Raw genomic sequence first — 18,595 nt, 5'->3', positions numbered from 1 at the left:
TATGTGTTCTCCTTCAGCCTTACACATACCGAGCTGGTGGCGACGTTAGAGTAAATGTCAGACCATTCATCATCCTCCAGCGTCCCGTCCCGTCCTCCCCCCCCCCCCCCCCGGTCAGATTCACAAGCCTTTTCAAATGAATCCCTAGTATTAGAAGTTTGGAGTAATAGAGAAAGGTACAAAGTCGATATAAGGCCTTTAGTGGAAGCCCTACAAAAACTAGGTATTCTATTGAAGTGAGTGTTCTGGCGGTGACTTGCGCAATAACTGAGGAGTGTAAGTGTCTGAGTTGGAGATATTGAAAGAAATATTTTTGAGGGATAGGGTGTTTGTTTTTGATGTCTGCAAATGTGGGGAAGAGGAAGTTTGAGAGCTGTCATTTAGGGCCTTATTTTGGTTCATTCTTTCTGACAAAATCCTTCTTAGATGGACAAAACCATGTGCACTGCAGGGGGGGGGGCGCAGATGTAACATGTGCAGAGAGAATTAGATTTGGGTGAGTAATTTTGTTTCTGTGCAGGGAAAATACTGACTGCTTTATTTTTACACTGCAATATAGATCTCACTTTGAAGTAAAACCCCACCCAAATCTAATTCTCTCTGCACATGTTACATCTGCCTCACCTGCAGTGCACATGGTTTTGCCCATCTAAGAAGGATTTTGTCAGAAAGAATGAACCAAAATAAGGCCCCTAGTAACTGGTGGAAAAATGAGATTAGTTTTCTCAATGACCCTGGGGAGCAACAAGGGCGAAAGTTTGGGTTATCAAATAGGGGGATCAGCAGGCTGGGGCAGGGTGCAAGCTTAAATTGTTTGTTGGCCGTGTCTAGAGAATGAGAAATTACCGGATGGGCTCTTGTAATTTTGGGATGGAGAGATCTGGGTAATCATAAAAGTGAAGTTTGAGAACTTAAGATTCAATCCGTACCCGAACCCTCTCAGAGTAAGGTCTGTTCCAAAGGACACATTGGGCCAATCCCTCCACCAAGTGGTATGATTTAAAATTGGGGACCCCGAGACCACCGGTGAAAGAGTGTCTCTAAATCATCGAACGGCTCACTCTAGGCTTTTTTTTGGACCAGATAAAGTCCATAATATTTTGTTGTAAAAGTTTAATTGGCCTGATATTGTTGTCTGTAGTTTTTGGTAATGGCAACACCCAGATAGGTGAGCTGGCGCCTATTCCAGTGTGTCCTTAATGTGTTGTGGAACATAAAGGTCTAGGACCTCAGTTTATAGCGGGTTAATTTTACAGCCCGATAACTCCATAAAATCCGCTATCTCTCGGAAAAGATGAGGGAGGGAGTTAGCTGGGTCGGAGATTATAAGTAGGACGTCGTCCGCATAAAGGGCGATTTTATGTTCTATGTCACCTATTCTGATTCCTTTTATATTGCGCTGGCAATTTTTTTATGAAATGATTTTATAGGGCAATTTGTCTAACCTTGACAGAGATCTTTACTAACCTTCTAAGCAGAAGTAGTCAAAATCGCTTAGAAGGATCGTTCCGTGTGTACACCCCTATAGAAAATCCCTGCTCTCTCTACTGGTTTGGCTAAAGGCCCACATGCATTAGTCTGACTTGTCTTAAGGGTACTTGATGTGCCTTTTTTTAAATATGATAAATCGCATGTAAAAGGACTCCTGGGAAGTTGTTGGGGAAAGTCAGATTTGATACATCGCGGGGGTTTAAAAAGCATCTGCGATGTGCCACTGTCTTCAGCACACACTATTTATCTTATGTGCAGCTTGTCCGACCTCCGACCCAATGCGCACAGGACTGCACATCGGGTCGTAGAGGATGTCAGACACATGCAATTTGGCCAGATTACACCCGGTTCTCTGCCCATTCCTTCAGATATGGGTGAAATCAGGCCAAATCGCACTAGTGTTTGGGGGTCTTTAGTCTACAGTTCTTTTTATTTCCTGTGCATATGAATGGCATTGCTTTAGTGTTTTGTGAGAGGTGTATCAGATATTGGAAATTAGGTAATCAGCCATAGATTATCTTGGCCTCTAGACCAGGCATGTCCAAACTGTGGCCCTCCAGCTGTTGTGAAACTACACATCCCAGCATGCTTCGCCATAGTTTTAGCATCCCCTAATAGCAAAACTGTGGCAAGGCATGATGGGACTTGTAGTTTCACAACAGCTGGAGGGACATAGTTTGGACATGCCTGCTTTAGAGACTGTTATAGATCCCTAAACAATTTCCGGACTGCCACTTGGACACTGATGTGAGGTTTTGAAAATAAAAGTTGGGGTTTTATTCAGAGGAAACCTCTGATTTCCTCTTCTCGTTTCTTTTAACTGCTGTGTCTGCTGTGTCTGCTGTGTCTGCTGACTACTGCTGTATACAGACTTTTTCATGATTGCATGAAAATTTGTATGTGCAGTATTCAGAGCAGTAAAAAAAAAATATATAATACTAATTAAAAAAATAAATATATATGTATATCCCCTATATTCCAACTCGCACTAAAGCCTATTTTTACAAGTTTTACTTTTGATATACGGCAGTAAATGTCCAATTGCAATCTGTAAGATCTACATCCAATGAAGCAAAAAGGAGATATTTTCCAATATTTGTTTATTCGACTTCACAGGATTATCAAGATTAAAAATAAACTGCTTGTAGAATATCCCAACTCATTTCATCTTATAGAGACTTCATCAGGGGTACATGACAGTCTACAAGTATAAAAATTGTTTCAATATACTGTACATTGCAAAAAATACTTTTTCTCTTACATCAGAGAAATTATATTAAATTCATTTAAAGGAAAACCAGTAGAAGAGAACAAGAACAAGATGGTGAACTGGTGGTGACTCAGAAAAAAGAAAGGGGTGATTTTGCTAGTTATTGCTTTTTATTGTGATGAGTTAGTGTTAATAAATTAATTTATTTTATATACTTTTTTGATTACAGTTTAGCGTATGAATAAAGTTGAACAATTCCTTTACTGGGGTGATGTCTCTCGGATTTTATACATGGGACATGGTAATTCTTTGACCCTTTAGGATTTTAGAAGTTCAGTCAATACACTTTGTGTTAACTTATTACACTTACAACAGTGATTTACATATAGTGATACATACATAGGCTCCTTCCTGTGAAAAAACAGGAAGTCCACTGGTATATTGAATCAATTGCCTGAAGTGGAACACAAAAAGAATATAACGCCAGATATGTGCAAGTGTGAAAGTCCATTTTGAAGGGGGTATTTCTAGAAGAAATGTGCAGATAGGCAAAAAACATTAAATATCCAATATTAAAATGCCAACTAAAAACATATATTTAAAAAAAGAAGATTATATGGACGGTGAGGGGTAAGACCAGAAAGAAAGAATGAATGATTTAAGTTAAAAAACATTTAAGTTCAAAATCATTAAGGCCATTTGAATTAATGATTTGAGTTCATAGATCCATCTAATTTCTGCCTGGGATAGACTTTTTTCCAGATCCCTGCTTCTAACTTTCGGCAGTATGTGTTGAATCCTGGCAAAATTGATGATGGAGCATTCACTTTTTTTTATGAATGGCCTTAGTGTGCTGACACAGAGTGCATTCCTGGTTGTTTTTCCTATATAAATTACCGTAAGTGGCATGAGCATTCATGAAAATAGATATTATTTCTGGAATTACATGTTATGAACTCATATATAGGGTAGGTGTTACCATTAACCACAAAATTATTCATTTTGCTCGAAGAACCCTTCACCGGTTTACATATCCAACAAGCACCGCAGCGGTGAACACCCTTAGTACGGATGCTTTGTCGAATTTCTGGCTTCACGCTGCTATTTATGAGTTTGTCCCTAAGAGATGGTGCTTTTTTTATATATAAAAGAAGGATGAGTAGGTATAACAGTAGATAAAATAGGGTCTTGTAATAAAATCTTCATATTAGACTTAAACTCTTTCAATGTCTTTAAAATTAGAGCTAAAGCGAGAAATAAATTAAGTTTTCTTATCTTTTACTTTTAAAAGCTCACTTCTATCTATTGTTCCTATGCAAGTTTTTGCCTTTTCCAAATGTTCTCGTTTATAGCCTTTAGTTTCAAGTCGAACAAAAACCTCCCCTATCTGTAGTTCACAAATTGGGACAGTGCTACAATTCCTTTTAATACGAGTGAACTGGCTGAAGGGAATTCCCTCCAGCCAGTTGTGGTGATGCATACTGATTAGTTCTATGAAACTGTTTGAATCAGTCTCTTTTCTGAATGTTTCTGTTTCGAGACGTCCATTGTCGACATAAATTTACTAGGTCTAAAAAGTTAACTTTATTGACATTTCATTCAGATTTTATGTGTCACAAAAAGTGTTGAGTGCATCAGAATCTTTGTCCCAAAAGAATAAAAGGTCATCAATAAATCTTTGCCAGGATACCCAATAGGCCATGAACAGGTTGGTGTAACTGGGGGCAAACCTGGTACCCATAGCAGTCACAACAACTTGTAAATAAAAAGATCCATCAAAAATACAATTTACAAGTCGTTGGGACTAGTATGCAATGTGATTTTAAGTGTTTCTTACGTTTAAAAAAAAATAGCTTTTTGTATATAAACTTAAAAAAGCCAATAAGATTACTCAAAATATAAGAGACAGGGATATATTTATTGTACTCCCATATCGTTAAATTAAATACACCTAAAAATGTACTAGAAAACATATACTTTACTGAAACAGACTGTTGTTGGTTTTTTGTTTTTTTTTAAGTATGTACAAACTTATTTTTGTCTTTGCATGCCCACTCTGAGACATTTTTACCAGTCAAGGCTATAAAATTCAGATTATGCAGCCAAAACGGCAATCTAATTTTGTTGGGATTAAATATTTGACTAAAAATTTGTAACTGAGAAATATGCCATTTGTCCATAGTAGCTATTAATAGATACATAAATAAGATAAATAAGACTTCTTTTTGCTATTTCTGCTATTTTTATAAGCAAACTGACCAGGTCCTTTAGTAAGTAAGCACAGATTGTTCCGTGTGTATTCCCACACATGTCACTATTGCCTTCTAGTTAAATCAGTGCATGCAGTCAAATTGCTTTGCAAGTGACTGCAAATTATTCTGTATGTACAGAATGAGTGATAGCCATCACGATCTTAGTCATCCTGAACCACTATGCTACCTTTTTATATTACTTAACTAAAGTATCTTTGCACACATCACTGCATGTGTATGGGCAATCTAGACACCGGGAAATCGCCTACGCTAAATAGCTTAGCAAAAATACTTAGCACATATTTCAATATGTGTATGCCCTTTGTAGACCTTTTATCTGGATTTTACTCCTAAATCTAGTTGCATCTTACTTGGGCCACACTTTTATAATTTTGATTGGAGGATATTTTAGCTGTCCTATCTCTACCATTGGACACGTCTGTGAGCACTACTACATCACAGATTGTAGCAAACTCTAGGGGATTAAAAAAAATTACTGTACATCCAAAACTGTCCTGCTTAGATATTTGGAGATAATAAAGTTCTTTATATGATGACTATACCTTCTACTTTGAATCCACAACACTTCCTGTATAGATCTTTCTCCTCTATCTCAAACTTTGTTTTTTTTTCCCCTTCATATTCTCACGATCGCATCACTCCATTTTTGCTGACAGGTTTGGGCTCTTGGAAGCAAAAAAGTGGAGAACATTCTTGAGGCTGAATGAAACTTAAGTAAAAATTTAGATCCAAGAATATATTCGGGACCAGACTCAAGAATATTTAAAATGTAAATCTGCAGGATGGTTGCCATGTTTCTGTGGTTTGGGATGTACATGAGTCTGCAATTCGAGGGTTGCTCCTCATACAGGACAAAATATCCAAATTGACAAAATGTAACACTTTTGCAGTGCAGCGTGAACATGGAACTTTCAGTGGTTTTATAATTCTGTACGCAAACCTTTAAAAATTGAATCATTCTTCCCAGACTATTTTTGTTTTGAAGGATAAAAAATTCTAATTTAGATTATATATGATGGAGCACAAAATCTTCCATCGTTTTTATGATCTTTTCTATAACTTGAAAAGGTGGACAGATGCAGTTGGGGATATGAATGGTATAATACAGTACCTTCGATTATGGCTCTAAGCTTGCGCAGAGGTGGAATGCCTTTTGTAGGATCTAATGTACGTAAAGTAATGCAATAAAATGTAATTATACATGGATTGCTTAATATTTACATCAGAGGAATTACAAATTGGATTAATTGGTGCCATTGTATATTTATTACGACAAATAAACATAATTTATGCTTGCCCATGTTGTATAGGTTAGAGCTTATGATATGCTGCGCCTGATAAATCTTGTTGATGCATATTATTTTCATGGGAAGTATACGGAAAATTATTTTTTTAACTCTTTGTAACAGCTGCATCTCAAAACCATGTTATGACCACTATCAAACATACACCGCATTGATACTGTGAGCTGTAATGGTTTTATATCTGAACTTATGTTACCCCTTGGAACCCTCTAAATCTTGTTCTTGCTTCATGTCCTTGGCAGCTAAGTTTGAAATAAGTGTTTTCTGTATTCCTAATGTGTTAAGTTTGTGAAACTTTTGTTGTTGTTTTTACTTGACTTCAACAATGCCTTTTAAATGAAAAAATAATTTATCTTTGTGCCGTAAGATAATTCTCCTGCAGTAATATTTGGCACCTCACAGCTCACACCCTACAAGAGTGATGACCAACTTTGTTCTCAGAGCTACAAATGTGATTTGTTGTGTTTTCACAGGTTGTAAGTTCAACGAATGGGGAGCTGAACACAGATGATCCGACAGCTGGACATTCAAATGCACCAATCACCGCCCCAGCAGAAGTTGAAGTTCTAGATGAAACAAAGTATGTTGAACACTGCACTGTCAGACTGTTAATTACTTTTTCTTTTGCGCTTCATGTTCTAGTACATTTCTGCACTAGTTGACGGTACTTGCTACAGGAAACCCATTTTTGCAATCTGCACAAGCTTGTGATGGTATATGTGAGTGTGTGTAGAAGAGATCAATAAAGTTGCAACATATTTTTTTCTTTACCAGATACACAGCACACTTCCTGTTAGTAAAAGTGCCAACCGGGTGTGCTTTGGTACAGTGCTTTAGCATCAGGGTAAAGACAAGTTTTATGCCAAGTAATCCAACTTCTGTCTAGACAGGGTAACTAATGCACCGTAGAGATTCTAGCATAAACAAGGTGAGGTTTTCCTCCTGTTATAGCTGTACATCATGAGTTTCCAGTGGAACTCTGCTTTTAATTAAAAGTATATATAGGCAACAATGATACAGCTTTCAGACCGCACTCTGAACACGGCTTATTGCCGTGTTCACGGGGCCTAAACACGGGTCACGGTGCGGTCTGAAAAGGCCACCACGGGTCGAGCAACACGGGTGTTCAACCCTGGTAATGACCAGGGTTGAACACGGCTATGACCCGTGTCAAGTGCAGTGTGAACGGGTGCCTGGGTCGAGCGACCCGTGTCCCGTTCACAGTATGGAGGAGGCAGCACTGTCAGCTCCCAAGTACTGCCTCCTCCCGAGCCCCCGATGACGCGCCGCCGCCCAGCACCGCCCCATGTGACGTCACCGACTCGGCAATATGCCGTGCCGGTGTCGGAAAATTTCAGACCGCATTGCCGTGTTGCTCTGGGGATGGGACCCGTGTCCTAATCCCGTGTGCGACACGGCATTTGCGGTCTGAAAGTAGTATGAGCTATTGCCTAGCAAAATAAACAAAACAGCTCTTTATCGGTAAATTAGTTAATTGTAAATTGTTTCCACCAATAATATTGAATTTATATTTAATATATTGGTGTATGCTTGCTTGTACTAAACATTGCGTTGTCCATTTCAATTAAAGTAGGATGATTATGCATGTGGGTGGGGCATATGTATAAGTACAAAGGAAAACCAATATATCAAGCTCACTTTGTGTTTCTTGATACTTTTTAGAAAGATATCTGCTTTATGTTTTTGATATAACCGAATTCTCGCTTTCTAAATATGGCAGACATTAATTTAATGTTCGGGTGCTTTGTGGCTCTGTCTGATTTTTCTCCTTTTTCCCCTTGTGTTCTTCCCCCTGCATAGCTGCCAGAAAGTGTTGAACATGTGGTGAGTTGTCTATATGCAGAGGCAGGCAGAACATGCTCCGCTTAAAAAAAACATTAGTGTTTCCAAAAACATATCTATTTGCGTCTATTGTAATTTTTTTCCTCATATTTATGGGATTCAAAAGTACCATAACACTTTTGTTTGCTTGTGAGGAGCAGTTTTGCCTGCCAGTTTGTCTCAGTGTAGTCTTTTTGTGCACAAATGTCTGATACATGTCATGTACTTCTTCTATAACACCTTCACTTCATCTATTGTTTGAGCTTTTGATCTGCCACTCAGGTTAATATCTAGTTCTATAACAGATTATATTCTAAGTTTTCGGCAGTTGCTAACATGCTTTAGTAGAATTTAATAGAATGCTTTTTTTCCCCACCATGACTACTTTTGTAGCGTTCTACAAAAATATGAACTTATTTTAACTACAGTATATATTCTAAAACCTATGCATGCTTTCTCTACAGGAAGTATTTATATAGCGCACACATATTCCACAGGGCTTTACAGAGAATAGTTGAAGGTTCTCATCCATCCCTGCCCCAGTGGAGTTTACAATCTATATATTAAACTTTTTCTGTCAAGTGAAAATGGGCCTAATTCTGACCTGATTGCAGGACAGATTTGTTCTCAAAATGGGCAAAAACCTCTGCACTGCAGGTAGAGCAAATGTAACCTGTGCAGAGAGAGTAATGGGGCCTACACACGTCGATATTTTGGTGGGCGATACTAGATCGCTTAGCAAGATCGCACAGCACTGCATAATCAGTCTGGGCCAGTGTTCTCCGGTGAGAACACTGGTCCTGACCATCGATCGAACTTGATTTATCTAGCATGCAGGAAGTTAATTGCCGGCGATGGTGACACATGGGGCCACACATTACTATCTTTATGGCCCCTACACACGGAGGGGCATTTTCTGCGGGCTCTGATGGAGAAAGTGTCGGGATTCCGGCATCTGGATTTTGAACGCCGGGATTATAACTGCATCCCTTCTAAACAATCTAGTCAGATCGCTTAGAAAATGTCCTGAAATAACGCCGTGTAGGCCCCATTGGATTTGGATGAGTTATTTTGTTTCTTTGCAGGGAAAATACTAGCTTCTTTATTTTTACATTGAAATTTAAGTTTGAACACACCCCACCCAATTCTAATGGGGTATACACACAGGGAGGTTTGAGCAAGAGATGTGTTCTGAGCAATTTAGTGTATACTCCCAATTATAAAGACTCACAGGCAGGTAAGTAGCTTCAACGTTTTCTGATGACGAGGTGCTGATTAAACCTAGAAACGTTGAAGCTACTTACCTGCCTGTGAGCCTTTATAATTGTGAGTGCCGTCTCTTGCAGCATATGGTTGGACCCTGTGTTTACAGTGGATTCAATGAGGGCACCTGGCTGGACACAGATATTTATAGAACATGCAAATATGACCTACCCCCTCCCATTAATAGTGCTTTGCTGTAGCACTATGCTAAATACTAAAGGTAATCAGTGTTCTCTTCCTAAAACTAATATCATTTGGTAAAATTGTAGTTCAAGTGAAAAGCCCTCAAAATTCTATCAAAATGCACATTGCATTTGAACTAAGGCTGAATTTATGTTGGTAAACAGAGTAATCTTACCATTCATATAATTGTTTGCTACTACAACCAGTGCAAGTGTTTGCAGACTTTATTTTGTAGTTTCTATCCTGACCCTTATATGTTTTGATTTGAAAATAAAATTAATTTTACTTATAAACTGTTCAAAGGACCACATGGAGTTGTGTCTTGGCTGTACGGGTTGAAACTAGTTTTTTTCCCTACAGTTTTAATTTTTGTGTCCCATTATATATTCTCATTTTTTTTATATTAGATTGCAAAGTAATATTTAATTATTTGCTTTCTAAAATGCTAGTGACTTGTTAAAGGTTGGTCAAGCAACATACTGATTATGTCAATGACATGCTATGTATATGTAACTGTAGTATTTCTTGCATCAGTGGTGATTTGGAGAGTCTGCTCTATTTGTTTTGTTTTAAATGCTCACTGGTTCCTTAATGGATAGGAGACAAACCTCAGGAACTATCATTCGAAGTAGTGTAAATGCTCTGCGTGACGTCAAATTAGTTTGTTTGACCATTTTGCTTGCCTTGATGTTTGCTTGCATACTTGTACATTTACTGCAATAGTACTAAAGTAAAATCCCTGTACGAGATTTGCACTGTGCAACATTGCTGTGTTACTAATATATTGTTGACCAAACCTGTTGTACTTAAAATCTAATTTTGAAAATTTTTAATGAACTACTATTAACTTGTGTAGCAGATCTAATCCACATTAGCTTTGCTTATTGTTCACACTCCCTCTTTCCTTTAAACCAAATATTTTTCTATTTAAAAACCATAAAGTACTTCTAAACCTCTGCACACCAGCCGGCTTCAATTAAACCTTTTCTTCAGAGCAGAAATGCATTTTATTAATAAAAGTACATTGCATTATTTAAGTATTGATCTAAACTGCTTACAAACTGAATTGATACGATAAACAAAATGCATAAACAAAACATTGACTTTTGTAAGCACTGCGGTTTTGGTGGGTATTGGTTATTATGTCGACCAAACTAATGTCTACATGCCTTAGGTTGACACATGAAAAAAAGGTAGACATGGCTTTAGGTTGACAGGATCATTAGATCTACCCAAGCATTAGGTCAACTTTGGAAGATCGACAGTCAAAAGGTCAACATGGGGATTTCGCGTTTTGTCCCGAATGTTGACAGTTAATATGGATACCAAAAGGTGCCCTACATCCCCTCGCTTTGATTGGAACACTATTATATTCTCCAGCCACCCCATAGTGGATGGTAGAGAATGGAATACCACCTGTCGGCACATTGGTTAAAAAAAGAAAACTGAAAAATCCCATGTTGACCTTTTGACTGTCAAACTTCCCAATGTCGACCTAATGCTTGTGTACAACTAATGACCCTATCAACCTGAAGCCATGTTGACCTGCAGCGGTCGACCTTATGACTGTACATAGTGTCCATATACCATTTTGGTAACCTCAATTGAAGACTTGACTTTATTTGCGTTATTTAGGTAATTTGTTTAGGCTGAGACTCAGGTTAAGTCATTGGATTCTGCTGCAGTGTGCACACCGATTGGTTTTCCTTACTAAGCAAGCCACCAATTCTTGCCATACTAAACCCTTTGAGTGCCAATTGAATTGATCAAAATAGGTGTGAATATTTCCAAGCAAACCTTTATAGTAACCCTTTGAGTGCCAACGATGTGTAGAGCTCCTCAAAATATCGGTTAACAATGCCAGCGTCGCTCACAGCGACTGTTCTTTTTTTGGGTGCAATATTTAACTTCACTTCCATTAGTGGACTTGGCTGTATTTGTATTTATTTATACTAAATGAACAGTCACTATGAACGATGCTGGCATTTTGAGGATAGCTCACAGCAACGTTTGCACTCAAGGGGGTTGAGTTGAAATTTTAGGCCTGCAATACTAATCAAAGCCAGGCACGCAGTTTTAATGTCAAGATTACACCCTACAGAACGGTGGCTTTTGCAAGCCACTGCTTAATAAGTTTACCCAAAATGATTGTGAGGTGCAGATTTTGTGCTTGAAGTACACAATATTGTTGTCTTCTGAGCCGAAATGTCTATTAATTGATAATCATCATAGCATTAGGTGCTCATTACCACATTAATTGTTTTAATTTGTCACTGAATCTGACCTCCTTAGAGTTTCTACTTAAATGTAAGCCATGTCAATTCTATTTTTCTCAATATTTTTCAAGCTTGCAAGCAACACTGTTAATTGTGTGGACAAATATAGTGAATACTAGCCTTTATTAATCTTTTTCAAGGGTGGATGGTTGTTTGGTTCTAGAGACCCAGATAAAATTATTCCTGTAATAAATATTAGATTATACCTATGTTTTTAGCTAATGTTAAAATGTTGGCTAACATTCCTAAGTCTGCGATCAATTGTGTATGTACAATTATATATTTTCGATATTATTAGCTACTATTGTGTGCGTATTGTGTGTGTGTGTGTGTGTGTGTGTGTGTGTGTGTGTGTATATATAATCTCTAATGCATGTGTATGTATTTCACATCATGAATTCCACAAATTTGGGAGATCCATGCACCAATATACTGTGCTCTTTCACCGAAAATTTCCTGGATTACTTTCTATTACCCTCTGGGTTATTCAGTGCTAGCCGATATTTCCAGTACTTGCGTTTTTCTTTGGAAAGTCGAATCTGCATTCGTGGAAACTGACGTTAAGTTCGCTGATCCACGTCTTTTTGACTTTAGTAATAATTCCAAAAGTCAGAATAAAAAGAACATTAAATAGATCGAAATAGGAATGTGATCTTCTCAGTGAAAACAGCAGATGTTTTCCAAGAATCGGAAACATCTGCCAGAACTGAACAGTGTAGCAAAAAAAACAACTTTTTTTTTACTGTATATGAAAATAAATTGAAAAAAAAAACTAGATTAAAAAAAAAAAAACTGTATTCTAATTTTACTTCACATCACATCACATCACATCTATGTATTCTGAACATATTTCTTGCTTTCATGTGTTTTACTCAAATGTGTTTTCACAGCAGTACATGTGTGTGATGCATGTCCAGTTCACTTCATATTGATGTTCTAGACCCTTACATGGTGCGTCTCCTTCGTTGCTTTCTCGTAATCTTCTTTTCTGATGTCTTGTAGGTGCTGTTGCTTTTTCAAGAGGAGGAAAAGGAAAACCATTCAACGTCACAAATGACTCTGGAAAAGGACAGACCATGGGGAATTACTCACTTGTTCATCTGCTGTCCTGTAATAATAACAAACAAAATATCATCTCCACAACGACCATGTTACTTTATTGCGTTTGGTTTCTTTTTTCCCTTTATACAGACTGTCATATTCCCATGCTTCTGCTTGATTGTCTTACATTTTTCTTTTTGTCCAATCTTTAGAAGCTTTAAAGTTTTGTCCAAAATAGGCTTATTTAAATGGACCAATGAAGTGGTACAGACATAAATTGCGTCTTCAGCCATATGCAGTCACACCATCCCTGGAGACTGCAAGCGGTTAATTGTTGGATAACTCTGCAAAAAGCTCTTTTACATGCAAGTAGTGGAAACAGGATTATTTGCTAAAGCTTTAAAATAACACACTAAAAGTCTTACCTTCTGGAGATTTGCAGTTTGAAATTTGGAAAGATTTGACAGTATTATTGAGATGGTACTGCATTAATCAACCGGTAGCATTACCTTTCCTCACCATCGTTCTTATGGTACATACACTGCCCGAGGTACATAGGACGAACCTGTCTGAACGTGACTTGGGATAACAACATACAAAAGCAGTCAGCTGCAGACTCCTAAGAGAAGAATTAGTTTTTGCATTGTACCTCTTACAATGATAGTTATAGAAGCTGCAAGGACATTTGTCCTAAATGTACATGATGTAGACTTGTGCTTCTTGATGATTTTTTTTTTTTTTAAAGATACTTTTCCTGCATAAACAAACTGAAAAAAAAAAATCAACAATCTAACTGATATTAGTAAAACACTACATGGAGGAAGAGTGGGCGTTAGGAATTACTATAATACGCATATGGTAGCTGGAAAGCACTTTGCTTACTGCTTGATGCAGAACGGCATATTACTCCGTTACTAGAAATCTTTGAATACATCTTATAGTTGGTGTTGTAATCCTTTTCTGCTCATTGGCCAGAAGCAGCAACGCTGATGGGTGCTTCACTGACTACTGTATTCCCACAATTAGCAGGTGCTTTCAGAATTGTTCTTTTTGACACACGTTTGCAGTTGTTAAAGAGCATGGTAAAAAGCATTGACTAGAGAATTCAGGGGGAAATTTAATAGGATGAGAGAGTCAGAAAGTGAGAGATTTGGTAAGAAACCTCCAGGTTTTTTTTTTTTGGTTTTTTTAAAGCAGCAATCATTTACATTGCAAAACCGGTTTGATTTTGCAGTGTAAATGATTGCTGCTTTAAAAAAAACTGGAGATCTCTTACCAAATCTAATTTTCTGAATCTCTCATCCTGTAAAATTTAACCCTCAGTCTCCATTTTCCTCTGGTATAGAAGAAGCACCTGCCTAATTGGGGAGGAAGGGTTAAATACTGGGTTTTTTTGAAAGGGGGGAGGGGGGGGGGGTGGAGATTTTTTTTTTTTTTTTTTTAAAGCACGTCATCATTTAACCTCATTTGCTGCAAGGTCTGTCGGCACACCTTGAAGTTTCTGAGCAGTGAAGCCATTATATTTGTTTTGTTTTTTGTTACATTGGTAACTTGGCCTGTATTTTCATGAGATTTTTGAAGGGAAATGGCTAGAACAAATATTTTGACCAAACCATGGTTAATTTATGTACAAAGAAAAAAAAATCCAAAACTCTCCTAGGTTGAACTTGTATTTTTTTTTCTTGTCTATCAGTGCACGCCCTATGGCTAACTTATTTATTTTTTAAGTCTGGTTTGTGGTAACATAAAAAAAAAAATGTGTATTGCAAATAGATAAATTCACATCTTTGAGTTCATTATTGCATTTACAGGGATTTTAATTGTAATTTGTAATTTATTTTGGTTAACAACCGTGAGTGCAGTGCTTTTTTTGATGGTTTATGTACCCACATAAAACTCTGAAAATTGCTGAGCTGAAGGTTGTTTATTTTCACTGTTGCTGTACATTTTCTTTTTTATTACGTTGGTCAAATATATCAGTTAAACCCTCTATCAATTACAATATTCATATTGCAGTTCTCAGTCTGCCTTGTTTGTGTTATTGTCTTAATCTCAAGAATGATCTATATATAAATACATATATATATTTTTTTTCGTTATGAAAGATGAGTTGTGGCCATTCTAATGTGAAATCACTTCTGTCTCTACAGTATTTGACCAAACTTTGTTGCACCACATTGTAAATACATGCAGCAACTTGTGTTTCTTATATACATCTGTTTATTTTGTTTATTGGTAGATGTTTCTTTTGTGTGGAGAGAAGAAGCTATTTGGCCTGTACAGTGTTTATATGATCTGAACTCATCACCCATAACAAGGAAATGTGTATATTAATCCAATTGTGGACGTCCGATATTTAAAAGACAAAACCCTTTATTTGCTGCAAAGACCAGTATGTAGACATTTTTGCTTTTTAGCAATATTTAAGTGCTCCATTTACTGCCATTTAAAAAAGGGGAATTACCCTTTTGGCAGCAGAAACTGGTCAATAATAGGTAATGCAGGTATGTTCAGGTTAAGCCAACAATGTTTTGCATTTATATGCTTTTTCTCTGTCTATACTAATGAAGTCAACATTGCCTGAATGTTTAAAATAATGAATTACATCCCTGTTTAAAAGTATGTAACTGAAGAAATAAAAAATAAAGGTAGTTTTTTTAAATTCCTTTTCTTTTTTACTGTTTGCACCTATTGTACGTTAAAGGATTTTCAACTGAAGTAAACACATAATTAGTTCTCGTTTTAGAAATACTATTACAGGTTGAGTATCCCGTATCCAAAATGCTCGGGACCAGGAGAATTTTGGATAACGGATTATTCCGTATTTCGGAATATTTTAATATTTCAATGATGTATTTTGAAGTATCTTGCATTTATGCTGTATAAACACATAATATACACACAAATATATTTTATTACCACATAAAATACACACAAACATATTTTAATTGTTCAAAAAACAAGGTTTCAAAACGTGAAACAAAATGTGTGTACTATCTCAGCACTGAATTTGAATGCCAAGCAATCATTGTCTTGCACATATATAGTGCCAGTTACATATCATGTCCCCAGTGATGCTGTTACATATGTCCCCAGTGAGTTTTTAGCAAAAAAAAAATTTTTTTTCACTTTCTGGAATGTCCGTATTTCGGAATAATTCGGATAACGGATATTCGGATACGGGATACTCGACCTGTATTATGAACTTCTAGATCTATGTATAAGTTCACAAACTTGATTAAATCATTTTATTTTTTTTCTTGTTTTAGTTACTTGTGCTACTTAATAACAAACTGATGGTCGTTTACAAATCTAGGCAACTAAACACAAGGAAAATGGGGCATATTTTTATGAGCTCTAACGTGATAATTACTATATTTGTAATAAAAAAATATACTGTAAATTACGTGAGATTAAGGGGTGTATTCAATCCCGGGTCCCTACTGTCTGTACGTCCCGACAGTCGTGACCCTGCCTGTTTTGGGCCTAATCACCAGTTTATTGGCAGACGGGATTCAATGCTCCACCTGCTAATCGGCGAAAAGGGGCCGTATTGGCGAATGGATTGTCGAGAACCCGGCCATGATCTTGACAATCCACCGCCATTTTCGGCAAAAGGGGCCTGACTGCTTTTAAAGTTGGATCCATTCTGAGGAGCTGCCTCTTCAATGCTGTTGCAAAGGACAGCATTGAATAGGCGCCCACCGCTGTTTTCCCTGATGGAAATAGCGGCGGGGATTAAATACCCCCCTATATCTGGTTCAGTGATTTTCAGGACTTAAAAAACGTCCGGTAAGGTTGCAACGGATAGGCTGGATGCATCTCATCTCAATGGACCTCCTGGCACCTCTGCTTGCTTGTTTCCTCTCACAAATCCATACGCGAGTAATGACCAATCAAATGATTTTTCCATTCTGCACAGTGCAAGTCTGACCCTACCAGTCATGTCTGCATCATTTGGAACCCTCCCTGAAAACAGTAGGTGTCCATCCCCTAACACCAGCTTCCTACCAGTCAACCTCCAGCCACATTGTGTTTACTATCCATAAACAATTTGTCCCTATTTTCTCACGCATGCATACTACAATCATAAGCATGCGCATAAACGCTGATCACAATTAACTGTGAGTCAGGCCTATAAGTACGCTTTGTACTATGCAAATGAGGAATAGTACTCTTTCATTGGCTGCATAGAGATGATTGTGATTTGTATTTGGGAAAATAAAATGTGTGCAGCCGAGTTGGTGAAAGACTGAGCAGCATGTGTCTGCGAGTGCATTCCATGATGAAATATGTGTGCGCTATATAAGAAACGGTCAATAAATAATAATTTGTTCACTGTCCCCATTTCACTAAACAGTGCTCACTGCAGGCTGAAGGATCCACATATTTCTGCTACTGATATCTTCCAATTAATGAATAGCGTGCTTTACCATTCCTGCACTTTTTATTTATTTTACACGTTTCTGCAGGACGTTTCCTATACTGTACTTCACTGCACCCTTTTATTCTCCATGATTTCTAGCACAATTTGCAACATTTTTCGTTTGTTAGTTTTATTTAATTATTATTTCCTTTCACAGGGTTCAAATGTTTAGCTCTGCGTGCGTTTTTTTATAAATTGCTTAATAGGTAATTAATAGGTAACTCTTCAGAGATTAGCGCTGCACCCCAGACAATACTTTTAATGTTCAACTGTATAATTTGAGAATTTGTTTTACATGAAACCTTTATCTTAAATTTACTCAATTTATTTATACCCCTTTCATACTGCCCAACCGGCAATTACCCGGCATTTTGTCGGGTGCAGTCTGATGCAAATTCACAACAGAGGAAAATTACAGGCTTAAAGCTTTTCAACCCGGGTTTTGCTTTGGTGTAAAAGGGTCAACCTGGGTTTTAAATCCCGGGTCACCGACCCTGGTCAAGAGGTTTTCAGCAAATTCCTGTGATGAAAAGCTTTAACCTGGTAATTAACTTCTGGTGTGAATGGGGTATTAGTGGCTTAATTTTGAGTTTAAAAGCCAGCATAGTGATTTACTAAATTCTTTACAAGCATTAAAATATAGTGTATGGCTTTGTGGCCAGTTGTATCTCATATAGAATACAACCACAACAAACTACAGCAGAACATTACCACAAACGGGACAAATAAGCCAGATCTCATTGTGGATTTCACGCCGAAGGAAATAATACTGAGGCTAAGCAAACTCAAAACAAATAAGTCACCAGGGCCAGATGGGATTCATCCGAGGGTATTAATGGAATTAAGGGATGAACTAGCTACCCCCCTACATTATATTTTTAGCAAGTCACTATCGTCAGGTATAGTACCAAAAGATTGGAGAATAGCAGAGGTAGTGCCAATATTCAAAAAAGGAAAAAAGGAAGATCCCGCTAATTACAGACCCGTTAGTTTAACATCAATTGTGGGTAAACTATTTGAAGGATTTTTAAGGGATGGTATCCAGGAATATTTAGATAATCACCGTCTACTCAGTACTAACCAACATGGGTTCGTGAAAAATCGTTCATGCCAAACTAATCTACTAGGGTTCTATGAAGAGGTTAGCAAAAACCTTGATAATGGAAATGCTGTAGATGTGATTTTCCTAGATTTCGCTAAAGCATTTGATACTGTCCCACACAAGAGATTGATTAATAAAATGGAGAACCTAGGATTGGGTGAAAATATCTGCAGATGGGTAGGGA

The 18,595-nt window shown here is 37.4% G+C and overlaps 1 protein-coding gene across 5 annotated transcripts in view; it reads left to right on the top strand.

Moving 5' to 3' along the window:
* CSNK1G3 (casein kinase 1 gamma 3) overlaps window positions 1–13,621 on the top strand; it is a 139,334-nt gene extending 125,713 nt beyond the window's left edge. For 3 of the 5 annotated variants that reach the window (XM_083151577.1, XM_083151578.1, XM_083151581.1), the window contains 3 exons: window positions 6,752–6,858; window positions 8,100–8,123; window positions 12,845–13,621. In XM_083151577.1, the coding sequence (XP_083007703.1) occupies window positions 6,752–6,858; window positions 8,100–8,123; window positions 12,845–12,899 (186 nt within the window). In that variant the 3' untranslated portion in view covers window positions 12,900–13,621. The remainder of the gene's footprint in view (window positions 1–6,751; window positions 6,859–8,099; window positions 8,124–12,844) is intronic. The other 2 variants (XM_083151580.1, XM_083151582.1) reach the window with 1 other exon arrangement.
* Window positions 13,622–18,595: the final 4,974 nt, after the last annotated feature.

The sequence above is a fragment of the Crinia signifera genome, chromosome 1 (assembly GCF_055691185.1).
Source record: "Crinia signifera chromosome 1, ASM5569118v1, whole genome shotgun sequence".
NCBI lineage: Eukaryota > Metazoa > Chordata > Amphibia > Anura > Myobatrachidae > Crinia > Crinia signifera.
The sequence above is the reverse complement of the archived record's forward strand: the minus strand, read 5'-3'. Positions and strand labels throughout refer to the sequence as shown.